The 26,551-nt window shown below is 37.2% G+C and overlaps 2 protein-coding genes across 7 annotated transcripts in view; one reads left to right on the top strand and one right to left on the bottom strand.

The window, feature by feature from the left end:
• Window positions 1-26,551, bottom strand: part of LOC132840435 (uncharacterized) — a 370,465-nt gene that overhangs the window by 249,106 nt on the left and 94,808 nt on the right. The gene's annotated exons all lie outside the window — the stretch shown is intronic.
• The window catches only part of atp6v0a1b (ATPase H+ transporting V0 subunit a1b), a 30,665-nt gene continuing 10,516 nt past the window's right edge, over window positions 6,403-26,551 (top strand). For all 6 annotated transcript variants that reach the window (XM_060862011.1, XM_060862010.1, XM_060862009.1 and 3 more), the window contains exons 1-13: window positions 6,403-6,460; window positions 11,633-11,823; window positions 13,727-13,805; window positions 14,168-14,265; window positions 14,417-14,545; window positions 15,293-15,375; window positions 15,492-15,618; window positions 15,729-15,811; window positions 16,705-16,798; window positions 18,190-18,402; window positions 20,946-21,096; window positions 21,224-21,363; window positions 21,654-21,817. In XM_060862011.1, the coding sequence (XP_060717994.1) occupies window positions 11,707-11,823; window positions 13,727-13,805; window positions 14,168-14,265; window positions 14,417-14,545; window positions 15,293-15,375; window positions 15,492-15,618; window positions 15,729-15,811; window positions 16,705-16,798; window positions 18,190-18,402; window positions 20,946-21,096; window positions 21,224-21,363; window positions 21,654-21,817 (1,478 nt within the window). In that variant the 5' untranslated portion in view covers window positions 6,403-6,460; window positions 11,633-11,706. The remainder of the gene's footprint in view (window positions 6,461-11,632; window positions 11,824-13,726; window positions 13,806-14,167; window positions 14,266-14,416; window positions 14,546-15,292; window positions 15,376-15,491; window positions 15,619-15,728; window positions 15,812-16,704; window positions 16,799-18,189; window positions 18,403-20,945; window positions 21,097-21,223; window positions 21,364-21,653; window positions 21,818-26,551) is intronic.

Raw genomic sequence — 26,551 nt, 5'->3', positions numbered from 1 at the left:
ATTATGTATCATTATATTAAGCTAGTATGCCAGATATAGTTATATAAACATCGTTCTTGCCTAACATGCAGGGATGCACTTATTTATGATGGTAATCTAGGCGTCACACAAAAACCTAGACATAAATTCAATATGTAAAAATTAAGTTTGTTATATAACTAAGTACGATATAAATAAGATTTGCAGCTGCAAAAAAATTACATCAACTGACTTGATTGTTCCGTCAGAACTGACCATGTGCCTAAAACTTTTAAGCCAGTTGTTATTAAATCTTTGATTAAAAAACGTGATCTTGACCCCTGTCCAAGAATAGGCCAATTTATAACTGCTCATATTTATACGTTTCTCAAAAGCTCCAGGTTACACAAATCCACCTGACTGTATAAAGTTATAGGAAAAAAAAATTTTTTTGCTCATATTCTCTGTCACCCAGATGAGGATGGGCTCCCTTTTGAGTCTGGTCTCTCTAAAAGTTTTTTACCCATATCATATCAGGGACATTTTCCTTGCCACCATTGCCCTTGGCTTGCCCATTATGGATGGGTATACATTTACAGTATATGTGCAAAAGCAGTCTACATGTTAAAGAAAGAACTCTGAGGACTACATGACCCTTATTCTTATTTATATTTCTGTATAGCTGTTTTGAGGCAGTGTCCATTGTTAAAAACACTATATGAATAAAATTGAATTTAATTGAATCTTTGGGGTATAGAGGTGAGATGAGCAGAAGGTTCCACTCCTGTCAGCCAAGAATAATAATCTGAGTCTATCCTGAGTACAGACTCACCCAATCTGGACAGCTAAAAACTAATCTATAATCTTCTGCTGTTATGTACCCTATAATGCTATAATGTACCCTTGACATCCTCAGTTTTTTGTTCTTGGCTGGAGTGGAACTTCTTATAACTAATTTCCTCTCTTATCCACAAGGTGTTTCCACCATCAGATCCCATCTCATATCAACTTCCATGTCACAATCAAAGTGTCAGGACTCTGCCCGGACTTTGGCCATGTGCCTTTTGTTTATGTTCTGTGTTCACGTGTCTGCCCCGCCCTTGTCTTTTCCTCCCCACCTCTGCACACCTGTCCCTCATGTCTGATTAATTATTTGTACTATTTAGTTGAGCCGCGTTGCCTTGTGCAGCGCGGAATCCTCTGTTGTCTTTGTCCTGTTTGTCTTTGTCCTGTTTGTCTTTGTCCTGTTTGTCTTTGTCCTGTTTAGTGGTCTTTTAGTTAATAAACCCTGTTTTTGTTAAGCTGTCCTGCATTTGGGTCCGTTTTTACCCCTGTGTCCCTGACACAAAGTTACAGGGCTCAGCCTATTTATTTATTTATTTATTTAGTTAGTTTTTATTTTTTTATTTTATTTATTTATTTTCATGCTTGCTGTAAACATTACCTGCCGTATACCTGTCTGATCCTATGTATTCTTCTGCTGTCACATGATTGGCTCATTAGGCTCACTACATGAATGCGCCTGTATACAGGTGATCCTAACAAAGAAGAGGGTGAGTTTATCCATTCAGTTGCAAAAATTATGTTTTTTAAATGATGGTGCAAGTGCACACAAGGGTGGAGGATATGTGGTGTTACCCTTACTACCATGTCACAATGGGTAAACACAGAACAGACTAAGATTTGAGCCAAGCTTTCCATGGACACTATCCAAGCTTGATTTCTTATCTACATTCCAGTATCCAAGCAACACGATAAAAATTACTCAATATCATCCAATGTGAAATGAATCTGTATGACTGTACTTGGCATAAGCTTAGGGAAAATTTGTTTCTTAAGCTTTCTTCAGGTGGCTTTCCTGAATGTATACCTAGGGTTTTACCTAGAACATTTAAAGGTGCTAAGTGTACAGTAGGAGAGTTGTCCTGAAAAAAAAAATTACAGTACACTTATAAGAAATAACTTTGTGTGTGTGTGAGGGTGTGAGGGTGTGGGTGTGTAATTTGTATGGTGTACTGGAAACTGGAAAAATCACTTTCTAGATGAATTACTTAAGTCCCACAAGCCTGTGCTGGGAAACAAGAGACAGATGGTCATATCCTTGGGTGGTATGGAACACACTTCTGGCTGGATGAAATCATATTAACATCAGATGATTTCAACTCAATACACAAATTGTCTTGTAAGATACTTAAACAACAGTGTGCTGATAAACATACACAGATGTAGCCCAGATACTTACTGTAAGAAGGAACCCAATGTGAATTTACTGAGGAATACATAACACTTATTTGGAATTTTTGTATTTCTGAATAGCTACTTTGAGAGAATGTCCGTTGTTAAAAAAAGCTATGCATATAAAATTGAATCAAATGTACTTGCATAAACCCTTTATTACTGATATACACTTACATAAACATTTGTAAATGATTATTCAAACAGGTTTCAGTGGTCATAAAATCTATTTTTGTAAACATTAATTTTACATGTTTTTTGTGGAATTCATTTGTGTCATGTTATTCTCTGCGGTTTGGTGTTTTTTGTGTCAGAGTGCATGCTTCTGATGATGTAACATAGCTTGTAAAGTGAAGCTGGTTGCAAAATTGAACACATTTGACATCTTGGCAAACACTTCATGTGCACATGTGATTTGCCAAAAAGAAACTTCAAAGGGAAGACAAACTCAAGTTTGTAAAAAACAGAGATCAGAATAGGGATCAAACAGAGGGGGCCAGGCAAAAAATAAGGCACAGTAAAAAGGTCAGACACTGAAAATTTGGAAAGGAGACCTACTGGGTGTCTAGAAGGGAAATGTGTAAGCTACATCTGCCAGCCCAAGTCATCTGAATGGGTGGCTACTGAAGCTGGACTCACTTTGAAGAGGGTTCTTGCTATGGATTTGGATGCTGGGTGATTAGCATGCTCTCTGGGAAATTCAGACATCAGAGATGGGTCTAGAATGTCTTTGGCAAGACCCATGAGTGTTCTTTTTAGCCAGTAGCCTTCCCAGTCCACTAGGTAGTACATGACTTTACCACTTAGAATCAAAAGGAATCTTAATGGTGTAAGCCACTGAGCTCTTGATCACCAGTGGAGAAAGTGGCCCAACTTTAGCCACCTGGTGGGATGTTAAGGAAAGGGTTTGAGTGATGATGTCTGTAAAATGTGGCTACTATTTTGTATTGTGGTGGAAGTTCTAGTTTGTAGAATACTTGTGTTATGACTAACTTAACTTTTGCAAAAGTTAGCACTCCCTATGTTTCAAGGTGGGTGGACAGTGAGGAATGTGAGGAATATCATGTTATGATGATGCATGAGGTTTTTTCCATAAATGTTAAACTAAAGTGCATCAGTGATTTATATTATGCTAAACATGACATGAATTTGAAAAATCTATTTATTGTTAGTTTTAGATTATGTGAAGTGTTATCCAAGTTCCTTGGTATGAGCTGTTATTGTCGAGACAATAGTGTATTAGTATGAGTGTGTTCATGTTCTCTTTTTAAAAAAATGCAATTTTATTCACATAAAAACCATTTATTCATTCATTTTTTTTCATTCATTCATTCTTTCATCTTCTTCATGAACATGGTCAATAAGTGTGGGTGCTTATCCCACACAGGGTCATGGGGAGCCTGCAGTCTATCTCAGGGGGTGCCCTGTACGGGGTACCAAATTATCGCATGGCACAATCACACACACTCACATACCCAGTCACACATGGATCAAATCTTGTCTTTGGACTGGGGGAGGACTGGGGTTTCCCCTTGGTTACCCTTGAAGAACTGGGAGAACTTGCAAACTCTGAAAGTGCAAGGTAAACATGCAAAATTTGTCTTTTTGCCTTAAGAGTGCACATATTTCCAAAAGAATTCCCATTACCAAGGTGGCATCTGGCACATTTTCTGATTGTTCTCAGTCTGATTCTGAGTTTCACATGTTTCACCTGGAATTTTGTGTGTTCTCCCAATTTTCCATTACGTTTTCTCAGGTTTCCTACCCTCCAAAATCCATGCTTGAATTAATTAATAGATCCAGATCCACCATCACCCTGTCCAGGAAGAATCTTTGGAAGAAGCCAAAGCTAAAGCCAAAGCTTAACACAATTCCATTTCGAATGATGCATCAACAGAGCAAAAAAAAAAAAAAGATTTTTGATAAATAACAAATGAATCTAGTTCTTGGGGGAGAACTCCTGCTACAGTACTAGCATTGTCCTTCATCACAGTAGTTCATTTTGATCATCATTACTCAGGGTCCTGATCAGGGAGTAGGAACTTTTAAGAGCTGTCTCTCTTTCAATCGCAAAATTTTTTTATACAGAACAAACTCTACAAATGTAAGTAGCTTGTTATCATTGTTGTAGCATTTAGATTATTACTTATGCTAGCGATTTCTTTTCAAATTTTTTTATACATTTTTTTTATTTTAATGTCTGTGTTTAATTTTTTTTTAATCAACTAGCTAGCCTATGATCCTGCTTGAAGTACCATGACAGAAATTAGTGTGAATAAGCTAACGCATTTATGATATATAAAGCTTTCAATATTATATTACACTGACTGATGGAATATTACCAGAAATTAAGTCAAGTCTTTTGTAATGTTTATACAATTTGTGTATACAATATACTCATTCACCATCTAGGGAGCTAGAGAGCAGACTGGGAAACATCCACTGTCACAAAGCAGCTTTACAGCAGTCCAGATGTTGATTTACATGCTGGAGGTGAGAGCGGTGATAAAAAAAAAGGTTGAAATCTTGAAAGGAATCAGATTCAAAAGGGAATCTTAGTTCATGTATATATATATATATATATATATATATATATATATATATATATATATATATATATATATATATATATACACACACACATTATATATATATATATATATATATATATATATATATATATATATATATATATATATATATATAGTGATTAAAAATTTGAGAATTTTATAAAGACTTGATTCTTTCAGGAATTTTCATTGCTCCACATTTGAAGGAATTTTTGCTGTGGCTATATCATTCTAATAGAAGTGTTTTATAAAATAACCAAGGCACTTAAAACTTTTTCAAATCTCATTGAAGTTTTTTATCCTGTGCTTCAAAATATATGTAACTCATGAAATATGCTTTAAAAAACTGCTATTTTGCTCGTGTTTAGATCATTTCAAATAAGACTAAGCAGCGACCTTGTAATCAGGACACAGAACGGGCTTTGGAATGCTTGTTTAGAACATTTTGCACATTTTTATATTTTATGAATTAATATTTTAGATTAAAAAATATCTGCTTTGTTATGGCATGGCAGCTGTGGTGTAATTTTATAGTTAAAAAAAAGGATGTTAATACAGTTCATTGTAATACTGGTTAAAACCTATATTTTGTTTTGAAAGAGCAGTAATGTGCAAGAATAAAGATGCCTCATTTTTTATTTTACAAAGAAATCAGCTTTGTACGTTAACAAATTATCAGCAAAATCAAAAAGTGTTTGCTTTTATAGTCTTATCGTTTATGTAACACCTCTATATTAAAGATCATTTTACAGTGTATTTTATACTTTATTTTATATTGCAATGACATTTATTTTTAGAACTACAGACATTTTCCTGTGAAATAGACAAAACTGACAATACTATAAAAGTATTTTCTACAAAGATAAGATAAGTTATACCTTTATTCATCTCACAATAGGGAAATTTCTCTGTTACAGCAGCAATACTATAGACATACATACGTATCAGGTAATTAAAGATGAAGTTCTAATCTAATTTTTCATTTCTAATGTCACACACGCTAGCACCAAGACCATACCTGAAGCGTTATATAAACTTAAATCTATAAGCACAAATTGAAGTAGATTGAAAGCTGCTGGAGATTTGACTGCGTTGGGAATAAAGCTGCCAAGCTGCCAAAGCAAGACCGGTGAATAAATAGATCCTGCTGCACAAAGATGCAGGAGAATTGTGCTGTAGACATTTCATATTAGTGCAGGTGGCATTGTGAAGTAAAGTACTGTTTAATATTTCCCATTTCAATTGTTTTCAAAATTAATATTACCTTCAATATAAAAGGTGTTCCTTTTTTTTTTTTTTTTTTTTTTTTTTTTTACAAAAAGAGTCTTTCAGCCTGGCTGAGGCCATCAGTGTACGTGCCATGGGACTTTTTGTTAGAATGAACAAAATAATAACTGATACTCAACAATTATCATGCTGCTTAAGTGAATTAAAAATTATTTATTGCAAAATATGACTATTCGATTTTGTCATTTATTTTAAAGTTCACCCAAAAATAGCTTATTTAGCTGGTTAGGTTTATAGCAATAAGCTTGTTACTAGTAATATATACACTGTATAGCACTAATACAGTCGTGTTGCTATTTCTTACTGGGAATAATCTGATCACGTGGTCATTCTCGCCCAGCTAGTGACGTCACCATCATCTGTTCACTAAGGAGCAGGGAGCAGACAGACGGCGCATCTTCTCTATAAGGGTAAGCAAATTTATCCGTATCCGTTTAACTGAGCATTTTTATTTTTACTTATATTATCAGACCGGATGGTGTGTTTACATAAGCTATTGTACCGTACCGTCATCTTCTGCATACACCTTCATGTTTTTATTATATCGCTTTTTTATATATATAATTAAATATCATTGATGTCTCTTGTGACTGATGACAATATATTCTACTGGATACATAACACACGATCTATAACAGTAGTATTCAAAATGTCAATTCCAAGCATATATTATCAGGGACGCGGAAGCGAGCAATGGCGCCCTTGGAGCGTGAAGGACGCAGAGTCTCAGATGAGGATGCAGCATCTTTCTGTACGGATTATAGCTTTAACAGGAAACGTTATATTCTGTAATTGTCTGACTATATTTTAAATATTTGTCATCAAACAGTCAGCATAATAGCATGTCTCATTTTTATGATTAATTGTCATACACCTCGGCCTAATGAAAATTGACTGTTGGATTAATCTTGCTGTTAGAGTCAAGAGTCAAGAAGCTTTTATTGTCATTTCAACCATATAGTGTATAGCTGTTGTAGTACATAGTGAAATGACAATAAAAGCTTCTTGACTCTTGACTCTAACAGCAAGATTAATCCAACAGTCAATTTTCATTAGGCCGAGGTGTATGACAATTAATCATAAAAATGAGACATGCTATTATGCTGACTGTTTGATGACAGTGATAGTGAAATGAGACAACGTTTCTCCAGGACCATGGTGCAAGCACAAAGCTAAGGACTTAGTAAGTTAGCCCTAGACACATAAAGTACATCTGTGTAACCTGGTGCAAACAGTGCAGGACAAGACAAAAAGACAGAAAAACAGTGCAGGACAAGACAAAAAGACAGAAAGACAGTGCAGGACGATACAAACAAGACAGAAAAACAGTGCAGGACAAGACAAAAAGACAGAAAGACAGTGCAGCACAAGACAAAAAGACAGAAAGACAGTGCAGGACGATACAAACAAGACAGAAAGACGGTGCAGGACAAGACAAAAAGACAGAAAGACAGTGCAGGACGATACAAAAAAGACAGAAAGACAGTGCAGGACAAAAGACAGTGCCGGACAATACAAAAAAAGACAGAAAGACAGTGCAGGACGAAAGACAAAAATGCAGTGCAGGACAAAAAGACAGAAAGACAGTGCAGGACAAAAAAGAAAAAGACAGTGTAGGGCAAAAGACAGAAAGACAGTGCAGGACAAAAGACAGAAAGACAGTGCAGGACAAAAGACAGAAAGACAGTGCAGGACAAAAAAGAAAAAGACAGTGTAGGGCAAAAGACAGAAAGACGGTGCAGGACAAAAGAAAAAAATACAGTGCAGGACAAAAGACAGTGCAGGACAAAAGACCAGTGTAAATACTGTATGTTCAACAATATTGCGTGTGCAAAAATACTGGAATGAACACATTAGTATTATAGCAGCAGTTACCTGAGATATTGTAAAGAACTGTGCAAATGAAATGTGAGACAGCATGTGCAAAGAGCAAAAAACAGTGTGCAAAACAGCATGTAGACAGTTTGATGGATATATATTAGAAGTGTGTGTATTTGGTGTAGGTCTGTACAGTCCATACAGTTGATGTGTGTGTGAGTGTTGTGCTCGGTACAGTTCATGGGAATTTTTCTGCTCCATTCATGGTGTTTCTGTACATAAAATTTATTTATTTTATATTTAGATGCCCTCAGAATAAGTGACATTTATTTAAAAGAACTAAGCTCTGATAAAAAATATAGGTCTGAATTGTTCTTTTGGAATTTTGTCCCATTTCTCCACACAGAATTTTCCCCATATCACTTGCTTGCATTCGCTGTTCCACTGACATCACTAATGTGTATTCTTTTTTGTGATGCATTCCTTGCTGGTTTGAACCTCAGCTTTTTTTTATGCATTTTATGCATTTATGCATTTTTTAAAATGTATGCATGCACTGCCAAATCCCTTTTGTAAGAGCTGCTATATAAGGGATCTTCTTCTACTCTGAAATTATATGTAGCAACTATTAACACTACTACAGCTTTTCTGTGGGATGTGAGATGTTTCTGAAGAGCCCACACTGAGATTTCACCCAGGAATTTTTGTGCTCCTAATCTACTGATCTTCTGCCAATACAGGATGTTGAAGTGTATTTTTTAGAAGGCCCCAATCTTGATGTAAGAGTAACTGTGACAAATGCAGGATTCCTGTTTAATGTCATATCTCACCACATCAATTGATGAGCCTAAATGATCCTTGAGATGCCCATTGTATGTATTACCTGAATTGGATCAATATGATCAGCAATACGATCATCATATTTTTGTTGTGATGGCTTGACCCCAGGTTCCCCTTGCTAAGCAGGGTAGCCAGTGTGTAGCCAAAAAGAAGCAAGGGTTCAGGACCCTACCATAATGGGTCATTACATTTAAAGTGTGGGCAGTTCTCATAGGTTCGTTCTTTCATTACATATGTATCATTATGCACCCTTTAATCAGTATCACCATTCAAGTGGAGTGCCATAGATATATACACTAGATGTCGCATTGGGGTCCTAAAAATGCGTCAGTTTTTTGACAGTTAGGAAAACAAGTTTGTAGATTCCGAAGCTCTTAATAAGGACATTAAAAATTGACCCATGCTTTTTTTGCTTAAAGACCCGACTTTATGTATGTTCTGTAAGATTCCCTTATCTGTCAAATATATTTTATTAGATTATCCTGGACTTAACACAAGCAGAATGCTCTTTTGTCAAGTTACTTCTCTTAAAGACATATTTAATGACATTATGTCTGAAAAGGGTTTGGATTTTTTTATCATATGTTATGTATAATATGACTTGCTGTTTATATTTGTTTTGTTTTTATTGTATTTATATGATGGTTGTTTTTGTAATAGAATTTTTGCCATGAAAATAGCTTTTGATTGCTGACATGGCATTAAATAAAATAATCAGAATCTGAATCTGTTTGTAGATTCCCAAGTGATAAACAGAGACGTCAGTCATGGACAAGTTGCAGGGACACTAAACACTTTTTCTTTAATGGTTAACTTAGCTGATAGTCCTGGAAGGATGTCACCAGTTAGGTTGGCATTTCAGCCTTTGTGGGTTTTTTGGTTTATGTGACTTTATTTAAATAAATAAAAGAATAAATAAAAGATTGAACAGTCTTTGGCACCTCAACTATCTAACTTTCACATTATGTTCTCAAATTTGTGATTTGCTTCCACCTGCAAATTGCTTTGTGTATCATATTTAATAAACCAATACAATTTAAATGTTTAAATGAACATGTATAGTCACACCATTGTAGCAGTGTTGCATGCAGTAGGCTATAAGGTAAGTAGTGATAGTTCATTTGAAGTTTACTCAAGTGGAAGAATGTAACTAATAAACTTACACCTACTAGCACTATGCATTATGTTGTGAAAAAGTAGATTATCTTAATATCAAAACCTTAAATTTTCTTAAAGATCTAATCATCTTTCCCACAAACATACTGGTATAGCTGAACCAAATATTGAAACACTGCCCCCGATGGTTAGGAGGGGTAAATAAAAAATACTCCCCAGGGTTCCCATCCCTGTCATTTGAAACTGGTGAGAAGGTTCCAGGTAATGACAGCCTCTGATGAGTGCCTTTTTTAGATTCCATGTAACTTGTACAAACCTTTTTAAGAAAGTGGCCAGGGTGCCAGCGGCCAAAATGCATGTAAAAACACCTCCTCCTGACAATTATTTGGTGTTCAAAGACAGTAACCTACTAGCCCGACATTTTAGGCTATAAATAACCATAAACACTCACAATTTCCTGATCTTAGTTTAGTATCTCATATCCTCATTGAGCCAAGTAATCCTCAGCATGTATAAAAATCTGGAGCTCTGACAAGTTCACTTTCATAGCCTTCTGAATAATGATCATGGGAGTTATAATATTAAATTAAAAATACATTTCTAGAAATTACAAATAATTACAACTAGAACTATTCATGCAGCAAAAAATGGACATTATATTAGACTCATTTAGATTTAGTTCAGTATGTACCATCTTGGGGGGCACGGTGGCTTATTGGTTAGCACGTTCGCCTCACACCTCCAGGGTTGGAGGTTTGATTCCCGCCTCCGCCTTGTGTGTGTGGAGTTTGCATGTTCTCCCTGTGCCTCGGGGGTTTCCTCCGGGTACTCCGTTTTCTCCCCCAGTCCAAAGACATGCATGGTAGGTTGATTGGCATCTCTGGATAATTGTCTGTAGTGTGTGATTGCGTGAGTGAATGAGTGTGTGTGTGCCCTGCGATGGGTTGGCACTCCGTTCAGGGTGTATCCTGCCTTGATGCCCAATGACGCCTGAGATAGGCACAGGCTCCCCCTTGACCCGAGGTAGTTCGGATAAGTGGTAGAAAATGAATGAATGAATGTACCATCTTCTCATTCATATATGATTGTATTAGGATTTTTTGCATTTATTTTAATTAGTTATTTAGTTTGCATTTAGATTACTGTACATTGCATTTGATAGCCAAGGAGAAAAACTTTATATTCATGTTCAGACTGCATTAGATATCCCTGATTTATTTTTTTAGGATTAAAGGTAAGTGGTTGTTATTAAAGGTAGTAGTCTAGATGCTATAGGAAATCCCTGTCTTGGTTCTGTATATTTGAGAAATATCTTTAAGCCATGAAGGCATGAACTGCTGGCAGAAAATAAAAAGATTCAGGCAAGGACTTAAGCAATGTGTGAATATGTGTAACCTGATAAAGCTTCATATTTTCTACCAATGAGTACCACTACCAAGAACATTATCCTTTAAATATACACCTTGCATATCAACATTCATTCATTCATTCATTCATTCATCTTCTACCGCTTATCCGAACTACCTCGGGTCACGGGGAGCCTGTGCCTATCTCAGGCGTCATCGGGCATCAAGGCAGGATACACCCTGGACGGAGTGCCAACCCATCTCAGTGCATATCAACAGTACCTGTAAATTGGAAAAGATGGAATAAAATCAAGGGCTGTGGGTAGACAACTAGGCAGTGGGTAGGACTCTGTTTACTTTGTTTGAGCAGAATGTCATAAAATCAATGTTAAAATGTAATTTATCATGTTCTGTATGTGCATGCTAATAAACCTTCTAACAGCAATATGTCTTTTCTCACAGCTTTTCTCTTATGTGCTAGCAGTAGGATCTGGAATTTTTTTCTACTGTGTTAACTGTGTTGGCCGTGAAGCATAATGGGAGAGCTATTCCGTAGTGAGGAGATGACCCTAGCACAGCTTTTCCTGCAATCGGAGGCTGCATATTGCTGTGTTAGTGAACTGGGGGAGCTGGGAATGGTGCAGTTCAGGGATGTGAGTATTCAAGTATTTAGTAGAGGATGGGGAAATTTGCTCATTACTTATTGTTAAGGTTTAATTAGATATGCACTACCTGAGGTAAATGTTCTTGAAGTCTTTTAAAAGAAAAACATTTGAAAATAAATTCAAAAACTCTGTAAAGCACATCAAGTTTGTATTGTGAGTCATTACTCTTCCATAACTTTATTCTATAAAGCCTAAAGCACTGAGTATGTTAAAAGGATATTCAGTATACAGTAGTTATCAGAGTTTTTTTAAATCTATAGCATCCAAATATAGCATTCTAAATATTTTATTATTATATCTTTTCATGTGACAACACTGAAGAAATGACACTTTGCTACAAGTAGTGAGTGTACAGCTTGTATAACACTGTAAATTTGATGTCCCCTCAAAATATCTCAACACACAGCCATTAATGTCTAAACCGCTGGCCACAAAAGTGAGTACACCCCAAATTGGGCCCAATTAGCCATTTTCTCTCCCCGGTGTCATGTGACTCATTAGTGTTACAAGGTCTCAGGTGTGAATGGGGAGCAGGTGTGTTAAATTTGGTGTTATCTCTCTCACTCTCTCATGCTGGTCACTGGAAGTTCAACATGGCACCTCGTGGCTAAGAGCTCTCTGAGGATCTGAAAAAAGAATTGTTGCTCTACATAAAGATGGCATAGGCTGTAAGAAGATTGCCAAGAACCTGAAACTGAGCTGCAGCATGGTGACCAAGACCATGGACAGGACAGGTTCCACTAAGAACAGGCCTCGCCATGGTTGACCAAAGAAGTTGAGTGCACGTGGTCAGCGTCATATCCAGAGGTTGTGTTTGGGAAAAGACGTATAAATGCTGCCAGCATTGCTGCACAGATTGAAGGGGTGGGGGGGTCAGCCTGTCGGTGCTCAGACCACATGCCGCACTCTGCATCAAATTGGTCTGCATGGCTATCTTCCCAGAAGGAAGCCTCTTCTAAAGCTAAAATTATTTGGTGTCAAGCGTGTGTGGCGGCAACCAGGTGAGAAGTACAAAGACAAGTGTGTCTTGCTTACAGTCAAGCGTTGTGTTGGGAGTGTCATGGTCTGTGGCTGCATGAGTGCTGCCGGCACTGAGGAGCTACAGTACAGTTCATTGAGGGAACCATGAATGCCAACATGTACTGTGACATACTGAAGCAGAGCATGATCCCCTCCCTTCGGAGACTGGGTTGCAGGGCAGTATTCCAACATGATAATACTGGCCAGCGGTTTAGACATTAACATTAGGTATGGCTGTGTGTTGTTATTTTTAGGGGACATCAAATTTACACTGTTGTACAAGCTTTACACTCACTACTTTACATTTTAGCAAAGTGTCATTTCTTCAGTGTTGTCACATATAATATAATAAAAAAAATAATAAAATATTTACAAAAATGTGAGGGATGTACTCTGTACATACTGTATGTTGAAATATAACTGAAAACAGCATTTAAGAGTTGAAGCACTTTATGAACCCACCACTTAACAATGGAGGGAAACAATTATGATCAGCTAACTAACTTATTATTTATTCTAATAAATATATGGTAAAAAAGCAAGTAAACATATTTTCTTATGGCAAACTACCAGTTTTAGAAGTTCCTTAGATCTCCAACATTTAGATACTTTAAGGGAATCAGGAAAAAAAATCTTTATTTGATGTTGAGATATTTGGCAATAATTCATCACATTGTCTTATACATCTAAAATGTGAGTAATAACATTTTATGTCATCATTTATATCATACATTTTTTATACTGTTCTTGCATTAACAGTAATAGGTTTAATTATATTAAAATACTAAAAAAAAAAAAGTATGAGTCTTTTCAGATCTCTGCTCACCTTGAATTGAATGTAAACTAACCATGTGTTTCACCCCTTTTGTAGCTGAACCCCGATGTGAATGTGTTCCAGAGGAAGTTTGTGAATGAAGTTAGGCGTTGTGAGGAGATGGATCGAAAGCTGCGTAAGTCACACACTTTAATGAAATCTAAAAGGAAACAATTTGTTCTCTTTAGAAAGAATGTGTCAATTTTTAATAATCTTATGTTTTATATTATTATGTTTAATAATGTTTTTATTATTAAATATTATAAAATTAAAATTAAATTATTATTAAATAATAAATTATTATTTATTATTTATAAATATTGAAATGATTCATACTTGGCTTTGAGACAGTTAAACCTTATTGTGAAATTTTTAGAGTAGAAGTCTTTAACTTAACCCGGTACCTTTTTACCTTGTCCTTTACCAAACAGTATGAAATGCTGAAAAATGTAGCCTGTTTTATTGAGAATATGTTAATGGTACTGTATATACTCACAGGTTTTGTAGAGAAGGAGATTAAGAAAGCCAACATCCCCATCATGGACACTGGTGAAAATCCAGAAGTACCATTTCCACGAGACATGATCGATCTTGAGGTCTATGTTTATTTTAGTTTGTACTGTGCTTTTATGTTCTGTGGGTATATTTAACTATATTAAGTTTAATACCGACATCTATGAAAGTGCTATTGGGTATACAGATCAATTTCCCAATTTTATTTTTTCATTTTCATGTTTGATTTGACAGGCAACTTTTGAGAAGCTGGAGAATGAACTGAAGGAAATCAACACAAACCAAGAAGCCTTGAAGAAGAATTTTCTGGAGCTGACTGAATTAAAGCACATCCTACGACGTACACAGCAGTTCTTTGATGAGGTCTGGTCTTATCTATTATTTGACCTGTTATCAATGTTATGGATGATACACAATGCATAGAACAGTTCCATGGTTTTTCCAGTGTTGAGTAGGAGTCTAGATCACTATAGCTAGGCAAGAAGAGGAATTGCATGCATTATCATTTGGCACACAATGTCTGTGTTGAGGGCCAGAGTAAAGACATGTCATGAAGTACGCCAGACGTACTGTTTCTACTCATCATTCTATCATCTCTGTAGGTGAAAATATGTGTGAGAAATGAAATCCAGCTGGCAGGTCACTGACTACCTCTTTAACCTTAAGGGAGATCTATGAAGGTTATCCTTCAATCCTCAACTGGATTGAGATCTGCATGAATACATGGACTGGTGAATGTGGTGCAATAGTGTGGAGAATGTTTTCTTAGCACAGTTTGGGCCGCTTAATACTAAGCAGCCATCGCATGAATGCCACAGCCATTTAGACATTTTAGAATGTGAGATTTGCAGCATGATAGAAAAAAAATCTACAGGAATTGCATGACACAATCATGTCAACCTGGACCGGAATTTCAAAGGAATATTTACAACATTTTTGGAATCCATGCAATTATGAATTTAGGCTGTTTGAGAGCAAAGAGAGGCTCCAGCCAGTCTTATTATAATGTTCCTGAAAAAATGTAATTGAGTGTATATTGTTCGACATAGCATTCAGTTAACCAGGTTTTAGTTAACCAAATTACATTTACAGTATTGTAATTATTACTAGATGGAAGACCCCAACCTGCTGGAGGAGACTTCATCTCTTTTGGATCCCAGTGAGGCTGGAAGAGGGGCTCCACTGCGGCTCGGGTGAGTCTTCTTTAATTTACAATGTGACAGTCGTAGTACCTGATGTCATTGCTTCCTAATTTCCTGTCTATCATCAAAGTACCTGAACATTTATATAACGAAGATTGGTTTTGCAGGTTTGTTGCTGGTGTAATAAGTCGCGAACGTATACCCACTTTTGAACGGATGCTTTGGAGGGTTTGCCGTGGCAATGTTTTTTTACGACTGGCTGAGATTGAGGACCCCCTTGAGGATCCCACTACAGTGAGTGTTACCGCTCTTGGATGATTATTATGGTCACTTGTTTTGTACTAAAACCCTTAATAATCTGATCAGATTGTGAACCTTACAACTGTGTTTTATTTGTGTTACAGGGAGATCAAGTTCATAAGTCAGTATTTATCATCTTTTTCCAAGGGGACCAACTCAAAAACCGTGTAAAGAAGATTTGTGAGGGGTAGGTAACCATTTTCCTCGACAATGTATTGATTTCGTTAATATTTAATATAGATACACTGTTTAAGTGTTTAAACAGATATTTAGATAATAGATAGTAGGTGTAATGAGATTATTATACCTATGAGAATAATAGATAATTCTATTCAGCTGACTGACTGCAAATTTTGTTGTCAGTCACACAGGGCAACTTTAAGAATAATTTAAATGATTAAGAACAAATTCCATAAAACATTTTAACCAAACGATCCTATACTACATTATCCCATACCTCCATTATTTCCTGACAGTTGACTTGGTTTACTAGATGCTGAGTACTGCAGTATGTCAGCAGCGCTTCCAGGCTCAGCCTCTGTATACTGCAAGAGATTTTGCTGCATAACACTTTCACTGCTAGCTTCCCATTCTGACATTGAAGCATGTCTCACCTAGGCATCAGCTAGAGAGTGAAAGCCTATGACTCTATCTGGTCATACTTCTGCCTGTTTATGCTGCTTTAACTTTCCCCACTAAATTTGGAGGTTCTAATTCTATCAAAATTCAACCTATTATTTTAGAGGACTTTTTTCAGTTCTGTCTAACTTTAACTGAGTAAATGTATATTATTGTATAGATTTATCTATGGGCCTTCAGATTATTATAAACATGCTTCACTACTGTATACTATTAAAAAAATATGTTCATTAAAATCTTAGTATGCAGGAAGGACATTGGGATTAAAAGAAATATTTAAGGATAAATCTTAAAGTAACACCTAACAGACCTGTTTTGTTGTGGGCACAATATAATGTCAAAATCACCTTCTAGGAATTAAAGGACTCAGTAATTAGAATTTTTTATTACTTATCACTAATTTTCACCTAACCTATCTTTAAACATGAATCTATTTTTTAGGTTCCGTGCATCCCTGTACCCTTGTCCTGAAACACCACAGGAGAGAAAGGAGATGGCAGCTGGAGTCAGCACTCGCATTGATGACCTGCAGATGGTATATCTAATATCTAGGAATCTAATTATTCCTTACCTCTCAATGTTTATAAAGCCAACTTAAAAAAAGTTGGTGCTATATCATACGTTGAGAGTAGTTTAAAACAACTTAAGTAGCATGTTTATAGTTACATAATGCCTTCCTGATTAAGTGTTCTATTACAAAGACTGGATTTCTTTGTCTGGGGTGTCTGTATCTAGTGATAATTTACCATTCAAACAATCCACCTAAAAATACAAAGAAAGCAAATGTACTGTATTTATTAAGGTAAAATCTCTTTTTACTCTACTGGCAGTATTGTACACTTTGAACAGAATCACTTCCCACACAATGTTCATACTAGACTAATAGAACCTAGTGTTGCTACTATAGAACACTTTGGCTAACTGGTTACAGTCATTACACATTAAACATTACATAGTCATCATTAATGCATACATAGTCATCATCATTAAAGTCATCATTACTATCATTAATTTGAGTTTCTACAAAAATGTCAAAAATACACATGTTCATTTTTTACCAACTATTCTCCATAGTTATTGTGGTGGATAAGTGGAGGTGTTTGATAACAGGGCATCACAAAAGAAAAAATAACTGCTGGAATTGGTCTTTAAGACAAAAGGTTAATTGGACAACTTTTTCTTTTGTGTATTTTCTTTTGTGGTTACCCAATCACTCAAATGAGGATGAGTTTCCTTTTGATATTTATCCTATTTCTATACTTATGTAAAGCTGTTTTAAGACAATGTGAATTGGTAAACATGCTATGCAAATAAATTGAATGGAATTGAAATTTAATTGGTTAGACTAGCAAGCTTAAAGGAGAAATCCATCCATGTCTGGACAGTATAGGGTGTGGAGATATTTTGAGTATGAATTGCATTATAATCATATTGTGAAACAGTGCAAAATGCATACCTTTTGAGTGTAAATCTTGATGTGTACATTTGAAAAAATTCAGGGGGGAATCAGAGGAAGTAAGAAGGGCTCAAATGCGTTGAAATATAGCATATACTAAATAATATATTAGAAACCAGAAGGACTCAAAATCCAGTTTGATGTTATAGCCACATTCTGTAAACTTAAGAAATTGAATATTATTTGTTTGACTAGAGATGTACACACAGTTGTGTTTCTGGGCAAAGTAATAGAAGCTAGTACCATAATTCTCACTAGGAAAAAATATGTGGTGGTTAGAATTAAGCAGAGATTTCTTTTTACTTTACTTTTTACTTATTTATTGAACCAGGAAAGTCCTGTTATGGGATTACAGTCCTGTTATCAGTTTTATCTTAGGTGCTTATTATGCATATTATTATAGCCTTATAGATGTATTTGACTGCTGTAGCACTGGATCTGATACAAACATCATGTGTTGTCTAATGCAGGTGCTAAATCAAACTGAGGATCATCGGCAGAGGGTTCTCCAGGCTGCTGCTAAAACTTTGCGTGTATGGTTCATCAAAGTGAGGAAGATGAAGGCCATCTATCACACACTGAACCTCTGCAATATTGATGTCACACAGAAATGTTTAATTGCAGAAGTGTGGTGCCCTGTCTCTGACTTGGACTCTATACAGTTTGCCCTGCGGAGGGGCACGGTGAGGAAGCAAATTCTAATTTGTGCTCATGCTCTGTTGCCATCATTCAATTTTTCATATGCCATTCTAAATTTTTATATATTACTGTTATGATTTTGTGGCATAAAGGTGAAGCAGGTAGCATTGCTCCCTGACAGCTCCAGGGTTTGATCCTGTTACTCTCTGCCACTTCAGTTTTCAGCTCTGAAATAATTTAAATATGCATCGATCTTCACACAACTAGATTTTCACAATTATAATCATTTGAATCAGGCAAGCAATTGCAAAAGTTTTTAGACAAACTTACTTCTAAACTATCTCCTCCTCTCACTTGCGCTAAGGACAACAATGCCAACTCTATCTCATGCTTTCACCCTGCAACCCCCAAAGAAACGAGTGTCACTCATTCTTCCACCAGTCTTGCTGGGTCCATTCTCATGGGACATTTAATTAGAAAATAGCCCAAACCCAAAAGTAACCGGTACTAGTAACATGACCCACTTGAAAGACCTATGTGTTCACCAACAAATGTCTTAAGTGGAGTTAGCAAGTGTTGGGAAGCATGCTCCAATGGCTAGAACAGAACAAATGGTGCAGAACAACAGAGTTTGACAACAAACCTTTAGGTGAAACACTAATATGCAGGTCAACTGGGTTCCTCACAAAGGACATTTGCACCACTAAGAATCACTAAACCACTAAGAATCAGCTGGTACGTTACAAGATGAAATTGCAGATATGTATTGATGATGATCAAGGGCAATGCTTTGTTCAATATGTCTTTCTTTTTCTGTTTTGTGTGTGTGTGAGAGAGAGCGAGAGAGCTTTCTGTTACTGACTTATAGCTATTTTGGATTCATGCTCATTGATGTGCTTTGCTTATTTCTCCTTTCTGTGTATCGACTCATGTTTTGAATTTTGATGATATGTGGGCTGCCCTTATTAATATGCAAGTTTTCTCTCTCTGTCTCTGTGCCCTCTCTCTGTCTGTGCCACCATTGGACTCCCAAAATGTTTATTTGACATTCCAGTGATATTCTAGTGGCATATAACACCAGTTAATTCCTACCAAATGCTGCAGTCCACGATACGTTATTGCAAATGAGCAGAAATGAGCAGTGTTGTGGAGTTTTGTAGAAAAAAATAGGTGGTCTCCTGCTAAGTCTAAGGTCAACAAGACAGTCACTCCAGCCAAATTGGAGGACTTCATTGTGTTGCCTCCTGCTGACCTCCTGGATGATGTCGTCCTGCTTATGAAATCTGCTACTTCCCAGCCACTGTGCTGGTTCCTTGAGAACCCTACATTTACTCTTGGCCAGCCAGTGTGCTGGTTAACAGAGCCATCCTGCCCTTGATGTTTAGTGTCTGCCTCGATGTTCCACAGAGAATGTTAGTCCCCCTCCCTGATTCATTGAGAATGTCAATCCATTTCTGCAACACCTGCTTTATGGACCCTGCCAGCTCTGCCATGGGGTCCATGCTGTCCCACTGTTTAGACACTTCTGGAGTGGTGCCTTTAGGGCACACTTGCCCCTTTTCCACCAAGGCAGTTTGAGTGCTGGTTCAGAGCCAGAGCCTAATTTAAAATCAGTTAATTATTTTTCTACACCCAAAGTACCGGCTCTGAACCAGGAAAAGTGGTTCTTACAGTAAGTAGCACCAAAACATTGCTAATCTAGACTTAAGAACCACTTGCGTCAGGGGCTGGGGATGGGTTACTGTGACAAACGACAAAAGAGAATGTTGTTAGCGCCATTTTTGAATCATTTTAAATCAGGATTTGCGTTGTTTGGATGTCAATGTAGGTTCTCAAAGCCATGAGCATTAACAGTAAAGCAACATCCGCCATTGGTGATGTTGTGTTTGCCGCTGCTGCGCTAACGTTGCTGTATAATGTTGTATACAGTGACGTAAAATTTGGCTCTGTGATGGCTCTCTAGCCCATGGAAAGGCAAACCGGTTCTTAGAAGGTGGAACCAACTTCGCCAGTGGAACCAACTCTGAACCAGCACTAGCTCTGAACCAGCACCCGGTTCTTTCTGGTGCAAAGGGGGCATATGTCCCCCTAAGCATGCACACCATCTGCAGCACAGATTCTACTGTGAACATGCATCTATGACTTTGTATTGATCTCTGCCCAGGTGCCTTTTTGGCTTTTTTGGTGGATCTGGAGAGAACTCTAGGAGAACTGGGTGCATGGTGGGAGCTTTCACCTCAGATGAGATGCACACAGTGCATTTACATGCACATTCACAAATAAAGACAATTTAACATAGTCTGCCTGTTTTATTTTTGGATAGTACAAGAAAACTGGAGAGCCAAAAGAAAACCAACACGAGCACATGCAAAACTCTATACAGACTAACCCAACCTCAAGTTTGAATTAGTGACCCTGGAACTATGATGTGGCAACATTACCCTATTCACCACCCTGTTGTCCAAGGAGCAATGTGTCCTAATGTTTTATTTAAATGATTAAAGCATTACACATAACCTTTATTTATTTATTTATTTTTCTGCAGTGGTTTAAATCTTGTCTTGAGTGTCTGTTATTAAATGTGCAGGAAAGAAGTGGATCCACTGTTCCTTCCATCCTGAATAGAATGCAGACCAAACAGACTCCACCTACCTTCAACAAGACAAACAAATTCACCTCTGGATTCCAGAACATTGTGGATGCTTATGGAATTGGAACCTACAGAGAGATTAACCCAGGCAAATATTGTTTTAATATTGTTTTAATCAATTCCTTGGGGATTCTATATCAAGATATAAATTATTCCTATTTAGATTGAACTAATCTTATTTTTATTCTTTTATTCATTTATTCTTTGTGTTGTAGCACCCTACACCATCATCACCTTTCCTTTTCTGTTTGCTGTGATGTTTGGGGACATGGGTCATGGTACCCTTATGACCTGTGCCGCCCTCTACCTGGTCATCAGAGAGAGTCGCTTACTTGCACAGAAGCGTGACAATGAGGTTTGTGGTTTTGGCTTTATCATTGATTATCTCCTCTTTAATTTAGAGTATTGTGAAGCATTATAAAATGCAGTATATATTTTTTTTTTAATGAATTATAGTAACTTTTATAAGTGATTTGTTTTTTTATTTGTGTATTAAGTTTCTGTTGCTTTACTGTGTATACCATGGTTATGTGTAACTACATTGTTTGTGCATAATTATTTGGAGAATACATTTTGGTACTACTGGACTTGTCAAATCTCCTTCTGATTCTCTCATTTTCTTCTGCTTTTTATACATCTCTGTAGATGTTTAACATGGTGTTTGCAGGCCGGTATATAATCCTTTTAATGGGCCTATTTTCCATATACACTGGAATGATCTACAATGACTGTTTCTCCAAATCCCTCAACATGTTTGGTTCTGGGTGGAGCATCAAGCCCATGTTTGGCTTCAAAGGAGCAAACTGGACGTAAGTTTATTATAAACCAGTAGGCTTTATACATCAGATACATAGGTTTCTAATTCATGAAACTTCTAGGAACTGTTGAGGCATCACCAAGGACTGAGTGATCAGCTGTGTGTAAGATCTTATCAGACTTCTTGAAACAGAAGTTGATAGAAATGCTAGACAAAACATTTTTTGCTATTCTATAACATACACTATATGGCCAGATGTTTATGGACCTGACAATCACAGCTATATGGTATATGAGCCCAAACTGTTGCCACAAAGTTGGAAGGATTTTCCAGCTTGAGAATGGTTCTATGCACAAAGCAAGTACATGAAGACATGGTTTTCCATGGGTGATGTGGGAGAACTTCAATGGCCTGCACAAAGCCCTGAAAATCCCCACTGAAAATTTTGGTATGACTTAGAATGCATACTGCAAACTTTGCCTTCTCACCCAACATCAGTGCCTGGGCCTTAGTAATGCTCTTTAATGCTCTGTTTTTATTGTTATTCCTCTATATAGCTTACACAAATTAGAACAAATGTCATTTCTCTAGGAGCATGGTGGAACACATAATACAGTAGTACAGAACATGAGACTACATAAATTGCAAAGACAACACCTGTGCAAAAATATAAATACACAAACAATTAACATACAGAACAGATACACTGAAAAAGAGAATAGTGTTGTTTGTACTGGCTATTGGAACAGTGGAATATAAATTGTTGTGCAGTGTAGCAGCAATGAATGTATCAGCAACATTGCAGCAAAAAGACTCTGATGCACCTACTTGGTTAGGAGTTTGAATAGTCCAGGTGAATGTTTGGTGGCATCAGGATGTTGAGTAATCTGACAGTCAAGGATAAAACTGTTGTGGACTTAAGTGGGAGGTGGCATGGTTTCTTCAGTACCTTCTGCCAAATGGTAGAAGGGTGAAAAGAATAAGGGGGGTTATAAGTAATGCTTGTGACTTTGGATGCAGTAGTTATTGTACGAGTCAACAATGGTAAGCTGTTCTCACAATTCTCTCTAGGGTATTGTGGTCAGAGCCTGTGCAGTTCTCATACCACACAGTGATACATCTGCACAGAACATTCTTTTCTGATCTTCTGTTGAAGGTGGTCAGGATGGGACTGGGGAAGTCGGCTCTTTTCAGCCTCAAGTAAAAAGTAGAGGTGCTTCTGGGCCTTCATAGCTGGGAAGGTAGTGTTGGGAGTCCTCTGACATATGCACACCCAGACTTTACAGTTATGTGTATGTGCAGTGGTAATTGCTCACATCATCGTGAAGTCAACAGTAATCACTTCATCTTATCTACCTCAGAGATTGTTGTCTCTGTGAGTTCTAATGCCTTCCTGTATTCTAACCCATCAGTGCTGCTGATGAGGCCCCCAAATGTAGTGTCATCTGCAAACTAGACTAGACACATTTCATGAGATCGAAGTGCAGTGTGCAATTTTTTTAACACAGGGATTATGTTAGTTGTCTTGAAGTAGACGGCTACAACAACTTGGCTCAGGCACATGTTGACGTTGTTTGCACATTTCCTGAGCACCCAGTGATGTGTAAGAAATCACCAATACATTTTTTCCTCTAATTCTGTGGTGTGCTTGATCCAGGTTTCCCTAAGAACAAAAATGTAGCAGTCCTTGATTTCACATTGGGTAGGTAACTACAGTCCTAAAAAGAACACTGTGCAAAAGTTTAGGGGGACTGTAAACACGGCGTTCTTGCAAACATAAAGAAACTTCTGTTAAAGCAGCTCTTGGGTGAGGTATTCAAATGTGATATGCAATAGGACAATTAAATGAAGGTGCAAAACAGCAATTGAGTGAGTGTGCGATTAACCTTCCTATTTTCCCTGGGTCTATTTGACCCGGCTGGAAGGTTTTAATGCGTCATAACTTGGGTTTTCTTCCACATATTTGCCTGAAATTTACCAGGATTGTTCCAAATTATGAACTTTGCAAGTAAAATTAATTTTGTCTATTTTCGTTGAACTAGTTTCAGACCAATATATACTTTGCATTTTGGATCCATTTTGACCCGGCCACATTTAGTGGGGCAATAGGTCACACTTTTGCCCTTTTCAGTGCAATGAACATACATACAGTACAGACACAAAAATGCACACACAAAATGTCCCACTAACACACGCACCCAAAACACACACGCACACACGCACACACACATACAGTACACACACAAAGTGGGCATTGCATTTCATTAGGCCTCCAGGAAAAAAAAAAGCCAAACATTTGTAAATATTTCACACTTTTGATATGCCTTCGCCTAGCAGAGGACAAAATATGATCTACGGAAATGATGCTACACACACACACAAGCACTGTTCAAAGCATTGGGCATTGTAATTCAGTTGGCCTCCAGACAAAACAAAAGCTACACATTTGTAAACATTTCTCACACGCACACAAAGACACACACATATTGGGCATTGCATTTCATTAGGCCTCCAGAAAAAAAGCTACACATTTGTAAATATATCTCACATTTGATATACCTTTGCCAGCAGAGGGCAAAATATAATCTACCGAAATGATGCCACACACACACACACACAAGCACTGGGCATAGCAATTCATTAGGCCTCCAGAAAAAAACAAAAGCTACACATTTGTAAATATTTCACACTTGTTGGATGCATTTGTCCATGTGGGGACAATATCTTGTGTGTGTGTGTGGCCTGTTGTTGGTTGATCAGATGACATCAGGTGGGCAAAATAGATATTACAAGTGTAAAATAGATCTTACACACAGAATGGTGATAATTGTAGAATTTTTGATTTATAAACATTCAAGTCAATTCGGCCTGTAAAAAACAGGTTTTATTTACTGACATTAAAAATGGTCAAAATGGTTTCAAAACAATCTCCTGGCTTTGAAATATACCAGCCTGTAATTGTGCATCAACTTTTGTGCCTCTATAGTGAAAATAATTCAAAATTTCTGGGTTATTTATTTATATTTTTTTTCTTTTTTTACTAAAAAATGAGGCATTTTTGTATATAAATAAGGTTTATTATACCAAATATAATTTATTTTTTTTATTGCAAAATATATGTTAATATGTTGGAAACAAGTTAGACTAAAAAGGTGAAAAAAAAAAAAAAGGCGAAGAAAAAAAATCATATATACTTCATTTTTTATAAGCAGTCAAAACAGACAAGGTCAAGTTGACTCAGCGCTCCTAATTTGTATAGGAGGACAATAGGAGGGTTAAGTGAATGTTCTGGGTGTTGAGAAGCCTAATGGCTTGTGGGAAAAAACGGTCGTGTCATCAGCAAACTTGATGATGTGATTCCATCTGTGCATTGCTACACAGTCGGGAGGCAGCAGAGTGAACAGCAGTGTTTAGTGTGGTGGTGCTGGAGATGCTGATAAAGATCCGGACTGACTGAGGTCTCCCAGTCAGGAAGTCAAGTTACAGTTTACAGTTCTGTAAACTGTCCTGTTGCAGAGGGAGGATTTCATGGTCAGCAGGCTCAGCTTTTCAATCAGGTGCTGAGGAATGATTGTGTTGAATGCTGAACATTTATCTATGAACAGCATTCATATGCAAGCGTCTTTAGAAATGAGAGGGAGGCATCACTGTCACAGGCAGGTGAAGTTGTCTTCTAGTTCGTGATTGCCTAGATGCCCTACCACATACACCGGGTGTCTCCACTGTGGATTCTCTGTGCATGGGTGCTCTTTGTCCTTTTACGCTGGCTTGGGACATTTTAGCCCTTGCTGTTCTTAAGGCTTGTCCCCTGCTCTGAAGGCTAAGTCTTTAGTCTTTAGCAGGGCAAGCACAGCTTCTGGTTGCAACGTGTGGTGTTGGCATGTGTCCACCTTTTGATGGAATTTATGGAGCACTGATTTGAGATTTGCATGACTGAAATCTCTGGTGATAATAAACAGTCCATCAGGGTGAGCATTCTGCAGCTTCGTAATAGCGCCGCCTTAGCATTAGTGCTGGGGGAATGTGTACTGCGACAATAAAAACTGTGGTGAATTCGGAACTCTGTCACTGAGCCACGTCTTCAGGAAAATAAAGACACAGCAGTCTCTAAACTCTCGCTGTGCAGTCCGCTCAAGTCAGATATAGTCCAATTTATTATAAACTGAACAAACATTTGAAAGTAGGACTTCTGCTTTCTCAAGCATCCCTCTCGGCATCTCTTTTCCCTGTCACCTGTAGCGTCACCTGAAGGCCTAGTCTTCGCAGTAAGCCGAGGTTGTGACGCTTGTACAGCACATCATGCATGTCGGTTGTTGCTTGATTACTGTACTGAAATAATGTCTGCTGGTAATATACAGTACATGAACACTGCTATCTCTGGTATCCACATACTTTGGAAAAAAAAACACAAATAGCACCATTTTGGATCCGGAGTGGCCGCTGCATGCTACTGCCGCACCTCCATCTTGGATAAATGAGCACAAATATTCACAGCCATATTCCAAATTTAGGGTCAAGCGTTCCCAGAAGAGTGAAGGTTATTATGATAAGGGACTACATCTGGAATGGGATCTTCAAAAAGCATATACAGTCGTATACAAAAGTTTAGAAACCCCTGACAATTTCCATTATTTTCATTTATAAATACACTGCTCAAAAAAATAAAGGGAACACTTAAGCAACTTATACTAGATCTGAATGAATGAAAGTCTTATTAAATACTTTGTTCTTTACATAGTTGAATGTGCTGACAACAGAATCACACAGAAATTACCAATGAAAATCA

This window comes from Tachysurus vachellii, chromosome 25, assembly GCF_030014155.1.
Source record: "Tachysurus vachellii isolate PV-2020 chromosome 25, HZAU_Pvac_v1, whole genome shotgun sequence".
Taxonomy (NCBI): Eukaryota; Metazoa; Chordata; class Actinopteri; order Siluriformes; family Bagridae; genus Tachysurus; species Tachysurus vachellii.
The sequence above is the reverse complement of the archived record's forward strand: the minus strand, read 5'-3'. Positions and strand labels throughout refer to the sequence as shown.